At 44.1% G+C, this 17,137-nt stretch overlaps 1 protein-coding gene across 2 annotated transcripts; it reads left to right on the top strand.

Annotated features, from left to right (window-relative positions):
* Positions 1 to 3,561: 3,561 nt before the first annotated feature.
* Positions 3,562 to 16,627, top strand: LOC138425502 (small ribosomal subunit protein eS4, X isoform-like). Of its 2 annotated transcripts, none has more exons than XM_069563464.1 (2): positions 3,562 to 4,140; positions 15,730 to 16,627. In XM_069563464.1, exon 2 carries the CDS (start codon positions 15,737 to 15,739, stop codon positions 16,526 to 16,528), a length of 792 nt encoding a protein of 263 aa, XP_069419565.1. In that variant the 5' UTR covers positions 3,562 to 4,140; positions 15,730 to 15,736; the 3' UTR covers positions 16,529 to 16,627. The 2 variants fall into 2 exon arrangements, with proteins under 2 accessions (XP_069419565.1, XP_069419566.1); XM_069563465.1 differs by having other exon boundaries at positions 3,612 to 4,140; positions 15,735 to 16,627.
* Positions 16,628 to 17,137: the final 510 nt, after the last annotated feature.

Genomic DNA, 17,137 nt, shown 5'->3' with positions numbered 1-17,137 from the left:
TAACCCTTCCTGAATATACAAAAGTTGTGTTTCAAGTCTGTTGTAGAAAATCCGAAAAATACAGAAAGGCTCCAAGAAGAAATGCAAGTCATCCTCATGCAACAGAGACAACCACAGTTCACATTTTGGTGTCTTTCCAGCCAGTGTTACAAAATAGGGATCCCACTCTATGCCCTGTTTTGTAACCTCCTTTTTTCTCACTTATCAATACATCGCAATCATTTTCCCACGTCTTTACATTTTCTTCTGCAGCTTCCACAGAGCAGTCATTTGTGAGTGCTCAAGTGACTTGCTCAGGGTGCTGCCAGCAATGAACGGGAATGTCACCCACAAACAGCCCCTTCCCCAGGGGGCTCCTCGTAAACAGTCCTCTCCCGCCAACCTCTCTATCCCCTACATATGCCCATCTCATACACTTGACCCTCTCCTACTTCCTGGCATCTCTAGAAATCCCTTTGCCTTCCTTCTTAGACTCAGGGTCTCCTCCTCAGTTCCTGCCAAGGGTGTGTCCCCATCCAACACCCCTTACTTCTGTTTTCCTATTTTCTCCTCTCCAAGTTACCATCACCTTTCTCATACCCTCCCTCATCCACGATCAAACTTTTGCTATCCTGTGCCCCATTCCCACAGAACTTGCTAGAGACATCCAGTTCCATCAACAAGCAGGCATTAAGCAATGTCTGTTGCAATGTACTGAGTGACACAGGAGACGATGCCAGCCAAGATGCTAGAGGCTGCAGTGTGGGAGTCGCTCGCAGGCATTCTGAGCAGGAGTCATCAAGATACAACGTCTTTACCTAAAGGGGCAGGGGGGATCTCTCCTGGTGTTTGATTTCCAGCCACCAGACCAGGGCTGTGAAAGATATTTTGAGGCAAGGATCTCTTTTGATGTACTTTAAACCCCAACAGGGAGGTGGAGGCCTAATCCACCCTGAGGGTGGGGCAGCCTGGGCACTTTGCCCTAATGGGATGGAATGAAAGACTTTTGAAAGTGGTGGCTCAAGACAGGTGGCTTCTTGATTCTAGCCGCTGTGTCTCAGGATGGGGGGCGGAGTGGGGGGACTGTGCAGACAGCTGGCAGGAGCAGGAAGCCTGAGTGGGATGACCAGGACAGGACTTCTTTCAAACTTGCTCTGCCTGACCTGTGCTAAGTGACCACAAACAGGTGCCTGTGCTTTTTGGCATCTTGGCATAATAGCATCTACCTTACCTACCTCATAGTTTTGTGTAAGGATCAAACGAGGTAAGCTCAGTAAAAACCGTTTTGCCAAGGGTAAAACCTCCAAGTTAGTGTGCTTAGGACTCTCTGCCTCTTTCCTTTTTTTGGAAGGTGCTGATAACAACTTTGTTTTTAGGGCATTTCCTCCTTAGCTGCATTCCTTTTGTAGAGGAGGGATAGTAGTGGCTGCAAACAGGAACCACTCCCGAGCTTCTTTAGATCTGGGCCACAGCAGCCCCTTATCTCTTTGACCCCGAAGCAGCCTGATTTTATCACTGGTTCTAATTGAAGGTCCAAGCCTGATTCATTTGAACAGTGTGTAGGGTGACTACCATCACGGATTCCGCGCTCCTCCCTCCCCCCACCCCACCCCCATGCGAGGCATTTCCTGGGACTTAGGACTTTCAGTGTTAAAATCAGACCAATCCCAAGCACAGAGAGACGGCTGGGCACCACAGGTGTACCAGGGGTTGGGCGTGTCTGGGGTGGAGTGTATACCTGTCCAGCCTGCTGGGGTGTGGATACGTGTGATTATTCATGTTTGTGCACAAACATGTAGCGTGGATCTGTTGGTACCTTGGGGTTTTGTGTGTTGAATAAATGTTGCTGAGTGTGTAATCATAGGATGTGTGCGTGTCTGTAAGATGCCTGAATTATGCGCAGGGTTTCTATAGTATGTCGTATTTAACATGGGGTGGGTAATATTAGCACTTGTGTGACAAACGCATTGTTCTTTTCAGCCAGGGTTTAAGTGTATATTTTGTGTCTGGTGTCAGCAGTGGCACAGGACTGCAAAAGGTCAGTTTTCATTCCAATTCCAAAGAAAGGTAATGCAAAAGAATGCTCAAACTACCGCACAATTGCACTCATCTCACATGCTAGTAAAGTCATGCTCAAAATTCTCCAAGCCAGGCTTCAGCAATACGTGAACCGCAAACTCCCTGATGTTCAAGCTGGTTTTAGAAAAGGCAGAGGAACCAGAGATCAAATTGCCAACATCTGCTGGATCATGGAAAAAGCAAGAGAGTTCCAGAAAAACATCTATTTCTGCTTTATTGACTATGCCAAAGCCTTTGACTGTGTGGATCACAATAAACTGTGGAAAATTCTGAAAGAGATGGGAATACCAGACCACCTAACCTACCTCTTGAGAAATCTGTATGCAGGTCAGGAAGCAAGAGTTAGAACTGGACATGGAACAACAGACTGGTTCCAAATAGGAAAAGGAGTACATCAAGGCTGTATATTGTCACCCTGCTTATTAACTTGTATGCAGAGTACATCATGAGAAACACTGGACTGGAAGAAACACAAGCTGGAATCAAGATTGCCGGGAGAAATATCAATAACCTCAGATATGCAGATGACACCACCCTTATGGCAGAAAGTGAAGAGGAGCTAAAAAGCCTTTTGATGAAAGTGAAAGAGGAGAGTGAAAAAGTTGGCTTAAAGCTCAACATTCAGAAAACGAAGATCATGGCATCTGGTCCCATCACTTCATGGGAAATAGATGGGGAAACAGTGGAAACAGTGTCAGACTTTATTTTGGGGGGCTCCAAAATCACTGCAGATGGTGACTGCAGCCATGAAATTAAACGACACTTACTCCTTGGAAGAAAAGTTATGACCAATCTAGACAGTATATTCAAAAGCAGAGACATTACTTTGCCCACTAAGGTCCGTCTAGTCAAGGCTATGGTTTTTCCTGTGGTCATGTATGGATGTGAGCGTTGGACTGTGAAGAAGGCTGAGTGCCAAAGAATTGATGCTTTTGAACTGCGGTGTTGGAGAAGACTCTTGAGAGTCCCTTGGGCCGCAAGGAGATCCAACCAGTCCATTCTGAAGGAGATCAACCCTGGGATTTCTTTGAAAGGAATGATGCTAAAGCTGAAACTCCAGTACTTTGGCCACCTCATGCGAAGAGTTGACTCATTGGCAAAGACTCTGATGCTGGGAGGGATTGGGGGCAGGAGGAGAAGGGGCCGACCGAGGATGAGATGGCTGGATAGCATCACGGACTCGATGGACGTGAGTCTGAGTGAACTCCGGGAGATGGTGATGGACAGGGAGGCCTGGCGTGCTGCGATTCACGGGGTCGCAAAGAGTCGGACACGACTGAGCGACTGAACTGAACTGTAGTGTGCAAGGTATGCGTGTCACTTGGATTGTGGGTGTGTGTGTGTGTGAAATTGAACTCCACGTGGGGTTGAGAACGACTCAAAACACACGGTGTTTGCAGTCTTCACATGTGGAGGTGGTGCCCTGTGTGTGTGTTGTGTGTGCTGTGCTTAGTGTGCTACGGGATGCACACAAGCCTTTGGCAAGCAGAGTGAAGGCTGGGTGTACCCTGGCAGGTCTGCACCCGGTGTAGGGGTTCAGACGTGCAGTTCCTGTGTAGATGCAGTGCATGGTGCTCTGCGCAGGCTCTGAGAAGCTGCGCTCTCTCCCATGTATGGCAGTGTGATTCCTGTGTGGACAGAAACCAGAGGGTGTTGTGTGCGGAGGTGTATCAGTGGCGGTTGTGCAGCGTCCACTGTAGATGTTGCTTGTGTGGGGTGGGCGTTAGGCGGTGGCAGGAAGCCAAGAGCACCGCGGCCACTTCCGCAGTGAGGAAGAGGATGGAGTCCCATTGCCAGACCTCGCCCCGGCCGGACTCGCACTTCCGGACCCGCCTGCGAGGCATTCTGGGAAGCGGGGCCACGCCCACCGCAGAGGCCACGGGGAAGCGGCTGAGTCGGTTGCGCGCGCCGTTACCGGAGCCGTCTCTTCCGTCGCCTGCTGGGGGCTGCCCTTTGAAAGCCGCGTGGAGTTTATATTGTCCAACTCGCCGGCTCCGACCAAGCGCCGTACCCAGCACGTCTGTTTTCTCCTTTAATCGATACGGCCAGCCTCTGAGGGACCTTCTAATCCCCACCGCACAGGTGAGTTACCTCAAGCTCCAAGAAGGGAAGGAGCCATACCGGCTTAGGCCCCTGAATCCCAGACTTGGCGCGAGAGAATTTATGACGAGAAAAAGGGCCGCGGGATAACGAATAGCGTGCGTTTCCCCCGAAACCTGTCGAAAGATACCAGAAATCTCTCCTCAGACCTTTCTGAATTTCTCGCACTTGCTGAAAAGGGAGGGAATCATCGGTTAGTGCAATGAAAACGAAGTTGGAAGAATGGAGGTATTAGATAAGCTCGTATGGTATAATATGATACTTCCCAGAGGGTGTGCAATTAAATAATGAAGAAGGTAATTGTCCAAAGTTATGTTTAATACGCGTTGTGGAGTGAAGGATTAACATCAGTTTTTAAGTTCCACGTGGTCATTCTTCAGATGTGCTTCCGGTGGCGTCTTCCTCCTTCCATCCTTTATTCCTTCCTCCTCTTTCTTCTGCCATATCTTCCTATGTATTTGATCTATTAGGCCGAATCATATGAAATTACCTTTTATGTAAATCAAAACTAGTTAAATGTTGGCAATTTCATATGTTCATCCTAATGCATTTTAGAAAGCTTTTTTTTCTTTTTGGGGCGGCTAGGGAGGGGGAGGGGTGTGTCGTGCAGGATCTTAGTTCCCAGACCAGGGATCGAACCCACACTGCCTGCAGTGGAAGCAGGGTATCCTAACCACTGGACCACCAAGAAATTCTTGGAAAGCTTTTATATTTTGTGTTTCAGAAACCCTGAGATTTTCACTGATTGTAGCTTATACTTATGTATTATGGCTAGAGGGGTGGCATATGGGAGCTGGCTCTCCAGGAGATTGTTAAATATTCAAGGATTTTGCAAGAGAGTTGTTAAACCATTGGTAGCTTGAAATTGGCCATGGAGGGAGTATTTACACTATGGAAATTGGCTTCCCTCCTTGCCCTCCTGGGATCCAGTTTAGCGGAACGCTGTTGGTTGGTTGATTTATCTTAGGCCAAGTGAAATCAGTTCAGAACCACATAGATCCCCAAACACTGAGACTGAGGAAAGAGTAGAATGGATGCTGGGGAGGCAACCAACAAGTTCAGTGGTTGTGGGAGAAAACATTGAAAACTTGGGGATGTGCTGTCACAGTTCATAATTAATAGTTCACTTTAGTTCGTGTTAAGCATTTATCAGCACTATTTGAAGTACTTTATATGTGTTAACTCATTTGATCCCCACAGCAACCTTATGGCATAGATATCATTGCCATCCCTATTTTACAGATGGAGAAACTGAGGCTTAGAGAGGTTGAGTAACTTGGCTGAGGTTATACAGATAGTAAGTGGCAGAGTTTGGCTTTGACCTCAAGCTATCTTAACTCAAGAAAACATGATTTTAACTACACTGTCTGTATTATATACGTTAGGTTATGCTGCAGTAATAACTTCCAAATTTCGGTGTTTTACAGTAAAGACGGTTTATTCTTGCTCACATTTTTACATGTTGCTTATGTGTCAGATGTGATTCTGCTTCACACGTCTTATTCTGGAACCCAGGCTGAAGGAGCAGCTCCTATCTTGGCCCCAGAGAAAAAAAACAATTCTAGCACCATGCAGTGATTCTTAAGATTCAAGTAATACGTGGCATACTTCTTGTCACATTCCATTGGTCAAAGCATATCACGTGGCCAAGCTTGACTGGGAGGGGGCTGAGAAATAGAATCCCCGTCTCCCTAGGCGCTGCAAGTCACGTGGCAACCTTCTGGGTAGTGAATAACTGGGAACTGTTTTAGGTTAGGTTCCCAGAAGCAGACCCTGAGTCAGGGATTAGAGTGCTCTATTAAGGAAGTGTTCCTAGGAGAATCCAGAAAAGGAGTGGAGGAGCAGGACAGGGAAGGAGGCAAAGCTAAGTAAGGGTATAATTTCAGGCCAAGTCCTGGGCTGAGCCTTATCCAAAGGGGGTTCTGGGTATAAATTATACCCAGAGTTTATCCCAACTCAAGGCAGGAGAGCTGGACTTTCATATTTCCACAGCTGTGAGTCATCAGTTAAGGACTGCTCTAAGGGCACGTTTTGCTTTCTGAATATGGATGAAGCAGTTCCAGTAGCCCTGGACCAGTCCTTCGAAAAGAATCACCGGTGCATGGCTCTTAGAAACAAGGTCACACAGAAGTCAGGAGAGGGAACAGAACCTGAAAAGATTTAAGGAAATGTGGACAGAGCACCAATAATTGACACTAAAGGAATAGTAATGCCAGCTACCACACTGCCTCTATTTCATACTGTTTTATTTTGATATCAAAGGTATGACTTTTTTCTCCTGTAGTTAGTGGCATGTCTTTGATGTCAGAAAGAGGGACCACAGTTTTCTGCTCTTGAAACAAAAGGTACTAGGGAATCATTACAGGTTTTTCAATAATCCTGTGTAGTACTTACTGAGCATGTGTGTCTAACACTGAAATTTCTCCAGAGTGAAGAAATCTGTGTATAATACTGTGGTGCAATTCTGTCAGTAACCCAGAGTTAGTGCAGCCTCCATAGGTTAAGGGTACAGTCCCTAATAAGACTGCCCTGTTCCACCTATACCAGCTGCAGGTTCAAGGGTTCCCAGGCCCTGCTTGCTTCTGACCTACAAATTCAGGGGTTCCCATGACCTTTTCAGGTGTCTTGATTTGCTAAGGTGATTTATAGAACTTGGGAAAGTGCTAGGCTTTATGATTAGTTTTGTTACAAAGGATACATTAGTTTTGTTACAAAGGATTCAAGTCAAAATCAGCCAAATAAAGAGACATACAGGAGGAGGTCTGGGAGAGCCCTAAGCATGAGCCTCCCAAGCCCCTCCTTGAGGAATCCAATGTGTCGCCTTCACAGGACACTGATCTATTCATCTGGAAGACTCAACCAAACTTTGAGTGTTCAGAGTTTCATTGGGATTTCATTATATCTGCATGATTGACTGAATTCAGTCTCCAGCCACCCTCCTCTTCCTGGAGAAAGTTGGGCTAATATCACATGACTCAAATCCCCAATCCTTTAATCACATTATTGGTCTTTCTGATGTAACCACCCCCCATCCTGAGGCACTTATTAACATAAATTCAGATGTGATCTGAGAGCCCCACCATGGTTAACAGAGACACCCTATCTCTCAGGAAAATCAGGAAGGGTTCAGAAGCTCCCTTCCCAGAACCTAGGACAAAGACCAGATAAATTCTTTATTATGCAACATGTATCATCAGATTGGAGAACAATATTTAACTGAGCGGATTTTTTGTAATTCCACAGGTAAACATAAATGTAAAAGCAAATACAGTACACCAAAGACAAAAAATCCTATCCTAAATGCAAGCAGGGAAGTAAAACAGATGACTTAGAAAGGAACTGTGGAATAACAGCAGGCTTCTCTTGCACAGCAGTGAAGGCTAGGAGATGATGGAGTATCTCCAAGAGAATTATAAGGTAGATTGCTCTTACTGAAAGATAAAGTATAAAATAATTTTAGGATACTGTAGTGATATTTATCTGACATCCCAGAAGAAAGTTAATCTGTTACTGAAGTTATCCACTTAAAAACCAAAACATTTTAATGATTTTTGATATAAATTATTCCAAAGTATATCACCCCATCCCCCTGCCTTCTTAACTGGTGAGTTCAACATTAGTGTGCTTTTAGGTAGTGAGACTCCCTGGGGTTACTGAGATCTTCTGTGCTGTTTGCCCTAATATTAAATGTTTCCACATGCTGTATTTTATACCTCTTTCTGCTTATTATAATCCTGTCTCACTGCAGCAGCAGTTTTATTGAAGCTCTTACTCTGCTGCTGATTTAATGTGCATTTGTCTGGATATGGGTCACAGGCTTTCTCCATCCTCCTAATATATATAGCTCATTAGCTATATCTGACAGATTTTATTTTCTGAAAATGAGCACCATGGTACAGTACATCCAGCACGTTCTTCTTACTGTGTAATGTTGACATATGTAGGCTTTCCCCTCTTGAATCTGAGTATGTCCATGGTGCTGTGTAACTTCCAAGGTTATAAAAAGATGATATAGCTTCCACCTCTCGGAATGCTTGTTCTTGGAACCTTAATCACTATGCCACAAGGACGGGGAGAAACCACAGGGAAAGGCCCCATGTAGGTGTCTGATAGAACCCCAGCTGAGGCTCCATTTAGCAGCCAGCACTAATCTCCAGCTTTGTGGATAAATGAGTGAGCGAATGAGCTTTCAGGCCAGTCCAGCCCTAGCCTTCAAGCCACCCTAGTTGAGACCAGGTGGAGCAGAAACAAGCTGTCCCTGGTGATCCTGCAAATAATCCAAATTATGAATTTAATAAGCCAAAGAGTGATGGTTTTAAGCTCTCTCTGAGTTTGGGATGGTATCATTCACAGCAATATATAACTGGAAAACAATGTGACTACTTTCTACTCACAGCTTAAAAGTTGTTCCATGTGGCTTGGAGCCACCTGGGAGCTCTTAACCCAGAGGTGTCCTTTGCCAATTTTAAGGAAGTTAAACCTTGTAAATTATTTTAAGTCTGTCCCTGCTCCAAACAAAACTTCTTTGGTTTCAAGGAAGGAAAAAAGAACCCGTTCAGTTTACTTCAGGAAAGGAGGATTTAATGAAGCGACACAGGGGCTTATAGGAACCCCAGAACAGAAACTGCTATACAGCGTGGAAACTGCAGCTGTTTTTACATATGTAAAATATATGTATACATAATATATAAACAAATATAGATTTTATATATACAGACATATGTATGTTTGTAATTTCTACCACTCTCTGCACGTGTACTGTATTCTTTCCTCATTATATATTCTCATTTCAGAAGTGGTTCATCATAACCCTTCCCCACTTTGTAGTCCCCTTTCTAATCTCAATCTTTATAATTCAAGTGCTGTTACTGATTCAGTGCCCAGTTTCCATTTCTTGAAAAAACATCTGATGAAAACAGCTCCTCTTTGCTAAGTAAGGTCCCACAAGCATCTGGGCTAATTACACCTAAACTAACTTTGGTCAGGTGTCCATCTCAAGGAAGACAGCTGCAGTTTTGAGGTAAAGAGTCCCCCAGAAAGAGTGGGTGGGCATGTAGTGACTGACCTCTAGAGCAGTTCCTCGTTAAGGCTGTTAACTCCTGGCCAGAAAATGAAATCTGAGATGAGACAAGCATGACCAGATGAGAGTAGCACATAATCAGGAACTGGCAGCCTAGAAGAGGATCAAGAAGAGGGAGGAGGAGGAAGAATTATGTCTGGCAGCAGATGGTGAGACCTGCAGGCCTTGATAACATCTGCAGGTGTCATTTCACCCTAGATGGGTCCATGGTGTCCTACATAGAGACCCCAGAGTACAATAGTTCAAGTTCTAGGTCAACTAATATAAAAGCTGTGAGACCTCAGGCAAATTACCATCTTTGACCCTTGATTTCTTCATCTGTAAAATGGGAATAATAGCACAGCCTTGCTGGGCAAGGGTGGGAATTACCTAACTCGTGCCTCATCACAGCCATTCAGTAAGTGTGAACTCCCTTTCTTCCTCCACTTGGAAGTCGGAGCTCCCCTTCCAGGTTTGGGACAAAGATCCTGTGGCTAGAGGTCAAAAGTTTTCTCACTTCAGTTACTCACAACCTCAAAGGAGTTCCCTGCCTCAGGGCTTCACACCTTGCAAAGGTGAAACAGGCCTTTATGAGTCCAGAGCTACCCTGATGGAGCCACTGACTATACCTTTTTCTAAAAATGACCAGATTTCTGGAACCAGTAGATGTGCACTTTAGAAATCAGTGAATAGAAAATGCACAGCGAAATAGCACTGAAGCTTTTGGATAGGCCCCTCTCATTTTAAGAACATAACAGAAATTGTGAAACTATCAGGCAGATCTCAGTTCCATGAAGACTCTCACTCTCCTCAGGTGGTTCAACACTGTACAGTGGCAATTACTGAACTATGTGTGTTGCACGTCAAATGCGAGAACAGAGGCACGGAGCTTGAGGGAAGGGGCTCTGGATCAGGAGTTCCAGGCCTGAGGTCCATTCCCAGCCTTGCTGCTGCCTAGCACCGTGTCCTTGGGCAAGTCACTTTCCCTCTCTCATCCTGATTCTCCACACAGGTAAAATAGAATGGTTGGACCAGTTTCCAAGAGGCCTCAAACTCAAATAGGAAAGGAGTATCTTAGTGATTAAAAAGAACCCTCAGAATTACCCAAAGTGAAAGTGAAGTCACTTAGTTGTGTCCAGCTCTTCGTGACCCCATGGATTGCAGCCCACCAGGCTCCTCCATCCATGGGATTTTCCAGGCAAGAGTACCGGAGTGGGATGCCATCACCTTTTCCAAAACATTAGTTCAAATCCTGTCTCTTCCACTATTAGCAGTGTGACCCTGAGTAAGTTGTTTAGCCTCTATACACCAGTTTCCTTATCTGTAAACTGGGGATAGTTACCGTATAAGGTTGTTCTGAAGATCGAAGAAGGCAAACCACGAGGGCATGCAGCACACCACCTTGTACATAGTAAGTTCTTGATGAATGGTAGATATTATTGTTAGGGATGGGGATTTTAAAATATGTTTTTGAAAGTGTAGCTCTATTAATCATGTGACCCCTGGGACTCCTCAGGCCAGAATCAGTAGATTTCTGGAGTGTCTAAAGAGGAACAGATACAAATTTGTACAAAAAAGTCATGGCACTCCTTCAATTAACAGGTTTCCCTTTTTTGATGATGGTGGGGACCTCCTTGTAAGACAGTGATCTTGAAAGCCAGGTTATGGGGAGAAAGAAATGATTTTATAAATGTTTTAAGCTCCCGCTCCTTTATGTCAGCCTGGAGGACTTGATCATTAAGGAGGTTACTTAATCCAGGCTACAGAGAACTTAGTATATGGCACAGAGCAGTATTTCTGCAATTTCTCGAGAGAGAACAAGACTCAGATTCCTGGGTCACATCCCAAATTACTTGATGGCTAGGAATCTCCAAGGGTAGGAGCCTCTGAAGGGATGTTTATTTAAGCTGGTGCCCAGTTACTCTTGTCCTAGAAGTTTAGGAAACCCTGGCAGAGAGGCTAGATTGCAAGACTGAGAACTGACCCTCCCCAGGGTACATGGGAGGAGGAGAAGCGAGAAATGGTCGTTTTAATGAGGTGACTGAATATTTATCTGTAAAGTGCAGTTGAAATGGAGGCAGACCAAGATGCCTAATGGACAAGTTGTCCCCTTCCTTCTCAGTTCCCACTCCATGAGGTGTGGACTCATGAGACAAATTAAATGAGGGGAAGAAAAATAATGTCTTTGTACATCTGAGTGTTCTGAGTGTCCGGTGAATGAATTACTGCTCTCAATGATGTCACAACATCGTCATCAAAACATCACACCAACGTTATCAAAAAGTCTTCATCTAAGAATCTCTTCAGCTTTGAAACCCAGCTTCTATGGGTGTGAGGTCACCCAGGAGCTAAATCAGGTTAGGGCCCCTTTAGGTCTGAGAAGTTGCCCTTTGCCTCCAGGGCAAGAACCAGAACATGCTCTTCTAGTCTTGCTGGGAAACAGTTTGGGAGCAAGAGGCTGGGAATTATATCTTCCTGGAGGAATCACATAGCCAACCAATTAAAGAGTGGGTCCACATAGATGGTTATAAGAAAACAGGTCAGTGTGCTTCTCTGGCCTTGGCATTCTGGTTTTCTCCAGTGGTCACACTTCTGGGCCAAGGGTTCATGTCCCTGGGGCTCTGTCCTCTTTCTGAGAGGGATTTCCTTCTTTTTTCTGGTCACTTCTTGCTCTTCGCTAGTACAGATGAAGAACTCTGAAATTCTGAACATCTAATGCCTTTGATTATTGATTGTAGAAATAATCATAATAATCTCAGATTTGAACCATCGTTTATACTGTTTTTTAAATTGTAGTAAAGAACATATAAAATCATTTTAACCATTTAAAGTATGCAACTCAGTGGTATGTAGTACACTCAACAATGTTCTGCAGCCAACACCACTGTCTAGTTCCTGAGTTTCCTCACCTCAAAAGAAACCCTGTACCTATTAAGTAGTCACTGTCCCTTTGTTCCTAACCCCCAGCTGCCAGCAACCACTAATCTGCCTTCTGCCTTTGTGCATTTGCCTGTTCTGGAGAGTTCATGGAAGTGGAAGCATGTGATATGTGGCCTCTGGCTTGTTTCACTGAGCATAAAGATTAAATAGTATTCCATTGTATTTAATATACTACATGTTGTGTATCAATCAGCTGGATATCCTTTATACATTTAAAGTGATTTTTTTTAATTATTTATTTTTGGCTGCACTAGGTCTTCATTGCAGTTCGGGGACTTCTCATTGTGCTGGCTTCTCTTGTTGCTGAGCATGGTCTCTAGGGCACGTGGGCTCGGTAGTTGTGGCGCATGGGCTTAGTTGCCCTGCAACATGTGGGATCTTCCCGGACCAGGGGTCAAATGTGTGTCAGCTGCACTTGGCAGGTGGATTCTTAACCGCTGGACCAACAGGGAGGTCCTAAAGTGCTTTTCATAAACACCGTATCACCTGATCCTCACCAAAACTCTGGGAGGTGGTCAGGGCAAATATTATTCATTATCATGGAGATTTTCCCCATTTTACAGATGAGACTGAGGCTCATAAAGGTGGAATTACTTGTCCAAGGTCTCATAGGTGGTTAATAGCAGAATCAGAACCCAGGTGTCTGAGTTAGGATGACCAAAACCTTTCTTGAGCTGTTTGCTTAGTAATGCTAAACAATGTCCTTCCTCCAAGATCATGAGTGGACATGTGCTCATCATGGCAAGACAGGTGAGGACCAGTGAGAGTTGAACCCTTCAGTTCAGTTCAGTCACTCAGGTGTGTCCGACTCTTTGCAACCCCATGGACTACAGCACACCAGGCCTCCCTGTCCATCACCAACTCCAGGAGTTTATTCAAACTAATGTCAGTTGAGTCGGTGATGCCATCCAACCATCTCATCCTCTGTCAGCCCCTTCTCCCGCCTTCAGTCTTTCCCAGCATCAGCGTCTTTTCAAATGAGTCAGTTCTTTGTATCAGGTGGCCAAAGGATTGGAGCTTCAGCTTCAGCATCAGTCCTTCCAATGAATATTCAGGACAGATTTCCTTTAGGATGGACTGGTTGGACCTCTTTGCAGTCCAAGGGACTCTCAAGAGTCTTCTCCAGCACCACAGCTCAAAAGCATCAATTCTTCGGTGCTCAGCTTTCTTTATAGTCCAACTCTGACATCCATACATGACTACTGGAAAAACCATAGCTTTGACTGATAATCATAGCTAATAACCATAGCTTTGATAATCAGCCCGAGGGTTTGGTACAAAGGTGGTAGATACAAGAGAGACCATGCATGGCTGCAGCCAGCAAGGAAAGAGTGGGGCTCTGCGTCCTGGAATGGAGGTGTTTAGATGGATGAATCTTACACTCCCTGCTTGCACAGGCCTAATTTTGTCCATTGACAAAGTTGATCACTGCCTAACAGGGCCTGATCTTACAAGGCTTTTGTGCTCAGACCTCCTTAAGAATTCTCCTTCCATCTCTGCATGAAGTATACATACTTTCCTAGAATACTTTACTCTCCAACAGCAAACCTAGCAGTCAGGGCTTCATAAATGTTTGCCAGCTAAGTCAGTTTAAGGACTTAGGTCTCTGATGTTTCACCCTTTTTCCTCAGCAGTGTGTCACCAGTGCAAATAAGCAGGACTTCGGGGAGTAGAATCCCACTCTGCTGCAATGAGAGTTTTATTCTCACTAATAAAACAGCAAAACTAATAATGGAATGTTTGGAAAGCTGAACAAAGCAACAAAAATGATCCATAACCTTACTGCCCTAACACAACTGTTATTTTGAATAATTCTGTTTGCCTAGCTTTCCTTCCTTTCTACCTTCCTTCCATCCATCCATCATGAAAGTAATACAAAATATTGTAATATTTTAAACATTACCTAGTATCTCACACCCAGAGACAACCACTGTGAACATTTTGCCCACTTTCTTTTTTTTAGGATTTATTCATTTATTTATTTGGCTGCACTTGGTCTTAATTGCGGCCTGCAGTCTCTTTGGTTGAGTTATTTGGACTCTTAGTTGCTGTGTGTAGGATCTAGTTCTCTAACCAGGGATTGAACCCAGGAACCCTGCATTGGGAGTGTGGAATCTTAGTCACTGGGCCATCAGGGAAGTCCCAGAAAGAGACACTTAAAAAAAAATTTAATTTCAACTGCACTACATGGCATGTGGGATCTTAGTTCCCCAACCAGGGATCCAGTCCCCACAGCCTGCATTGCCAAAGCAGTCTTAACCGCTAGATCACCAGGGAAATCCCTTCTTGCAGTTTCTTTCAATGTTTTTTTCATAACTGCAGCTATACTGAATATTCCATTCTGTTAGTATATATGTTGTTTTTGTTACTAATTTTTTTCCTAATAAATATGTTTATTTACAGAAATTTATGGAAAAAATTAGCAAATAGGAAATAAAAATTACCCAGAATATCCCTTCTACATATGGAAATTTTAACATGAGTTTTTAAAAAAGATTTATTTGTTTTTGCTTGTTTGTTTTTGGCTGTGCTTGGTCTTCGTTGCTGTATGTGGACTTTCTCTAGTTGCAGCGAACACGGGCTATTCTTCGCTGCAGTACTCGGGCCTCTCGTGGTGGCTTCTCTTATTGTAGAGCATAGGCTGTAGGTGTGTGGGCTTTCAGTCGTTGCAGCTTAGGGGCTCAGTAGTTGTGGCACATGGGCCTAGCTGCTCCACAGCTTGTGGGATCTTCTGGACCAGGGATCGAACCCGTGTCCCTTGCATTGGCAGGTGAATTCGTAACCAGTAGATCACCGGGGAAACTCTAACATGCATTTTTTTTTTTACATAGTTGTGGTCCTACTAAAAATACAGTTTTTTTTTTTCCCCACCTATCTTAATTTCATTTCCCCATGTTGCCCCATAGTCTTTACATTAACTTCATTTTTGTCTTTTTAATATGTAACACATTTATATAGTACGGTATTAAAAAAATTAGGATACTATGGAAACGTTTTTTCCCCACTTATTTTTCATTTGCCTATTTTTCCTCCCATAGCACCCACTGTTACCTGTTCCTTGTGGACCCTCCTCCTGAAGCACCCTTATGTGCATATATAAAATACATTATACTTAAATATATTCTTTCCTCATCTTTCCATTTTTTACATAAAAAATAATGAACTATGCACACTCACTTTCTAAAACTCAACAGTATATCTAAGTTTTTCCTATTTATATTCAAACAGAGTTTCCTCAATTTTTTTTATATACCACATAGGATTCTGCTTCATGTAGGGTAGCATAATGTATCAAACTAGATCCCATGAGGGGAAAGGCAAGATAGGGGAATGAGTACAAACTACTATGTATAATGTAAATATGCTACAAGAATGTATAGTAAAATAGAATATCACCAATATTTTATAACTATAGATGGAATATAACCTTTAAAAATGGTGAGCTACTGTGTTGTACACCTGAAACTTATATAATACTGTATATCATCTATACCTCAGTTTTTAAAAAATGTTTTTTAGAAATTAGGCCCCATCAGTGAATATTCAGGTTATTTTCCTCTCTTTGTGTGCAGTGCAGCTATGGCTCGGGGTCCCAAGAAGCACCTGAAACGTGTAGCAGCTCCAAAGCACTGGATGCTGGATAAGCTGACCGGCGTGTTTGCCCCTCGTCCATCTACCGGTCCCCACAAGCTGAGGGAATGTCTCCCTCTCATCATTTTCCTAAGAAACAGACTTAAGTATGCCCTAACAGGAGATGAAGTGAAGAAGATTTGCATGCAGCGTTTCATTAAGATCGATGGCAAAGTCCGCACTGATGTAACCTACCCTGCTGGTTTTATGGATGTCATCAGCATTGATAAGATTGGAGAGAATTTTCGTTTAATCTATGACACCAAGGGTCGCTTTGCTGTTCATCGTATTACACCTGAGGAGGCCAAGTACAAGTTGTGCAAAGTGAGAAAGATCTTCGTGGGAACAAAAGGAATCCCTCACCTGGTGACCCACGATGCTCGCACCATCCGTTACCCTGATCCCCTCATCAAGGTGAATGACACCATCCAGATTGATCTGGAGACGGGCAAGATTACTGATTTCATCAAGTTTGACACTGGTAACCTGTGCATGGTGACTGGTGGTGCTAACCTGGGAAGAATTGGTGTGATTACCAACCGGGAGAGACATCCAGGCTCTTTTGATGTAGTTCATGTGAAAGATGCCAACGGCAACAGCTTTGCCACCCGGCTCTCCAACATTTTCGTTATTGGCAAAGGCAACAAGCCATGGATCTCTCTTCCCCGTGGAAAGGGTATTCGCCTTACCATTGCTGAGGAGAGAGACAAGAGGCTGGCAGCCAAACAGAGCAGTGGATAAAATGATCTCTATGTAACATGATTGGAAAAGTCTTTGTACTTAGTTAAAGATAATAGCACATAAAAAAATAAAGTTGTTTCTAATCTGCTGCCAACAATAGTACTGTGACTAACACTGTATGTGTGTCATTTCAAATGTGTGAGCCTCCATCTGTGGAATAAGCTCCTAGAAGTGGAATTGCTGGGTCAAAAAGTGAGTGCATTTTTAATTTTGATAAGGCCAAATTGTACTCTGTAGGTTAGCAACACCAGCATGTGATTTAACCCAGTGTCTAGCCTTAGTTACCTTCTCCATCTTCTTTTGTCCCTATAACAGAGTTAGGACCAGCCTCAGGCATAAAGCAGTTTTCCTTTCTGGCTACTCATACATTATCTGTAATATATTGAAGGCTACTGGATGACAGGCACTTGCTGTGTGTTGAGAGACAAATGTGTATAGGACACAGGTGCTGCCCTTGGGAGCTGATCTCAGAGCTAGTGGGGGCTGGGAACGGAGCACGGAGGAAGGGGTGTGTAAGAAGAGCCCACCAGGCCCTCAGCCTCTGAAGGGGAGGAGCTGGGTGTGGTTTTGCTCTCCTTATCCTGGCACCTAGCAGAGCAGATGGTAGGC

The sequence above is a fragment of the Ovis canadensis genome, chromosome 20, assembly GCF_042477335.2.
Source record: "Ovis canadensis isolate MfBH-ARS-UI-01 breed Bighorn chromosome 20, ARS-UI_OviCan_v2, whole genome shotgun sequence".
Classification (NCBI taxonomy): Eukaryota; Metazoa; Chordata; class Mammalia; order Artiodactyla; family Bovidae; genus Ovis; species Ovis canadensis.
Note: the sequence above shows the minus strand (reverse complement) of the source record. Positions and strands in the feature narration are given on the sequence as shown.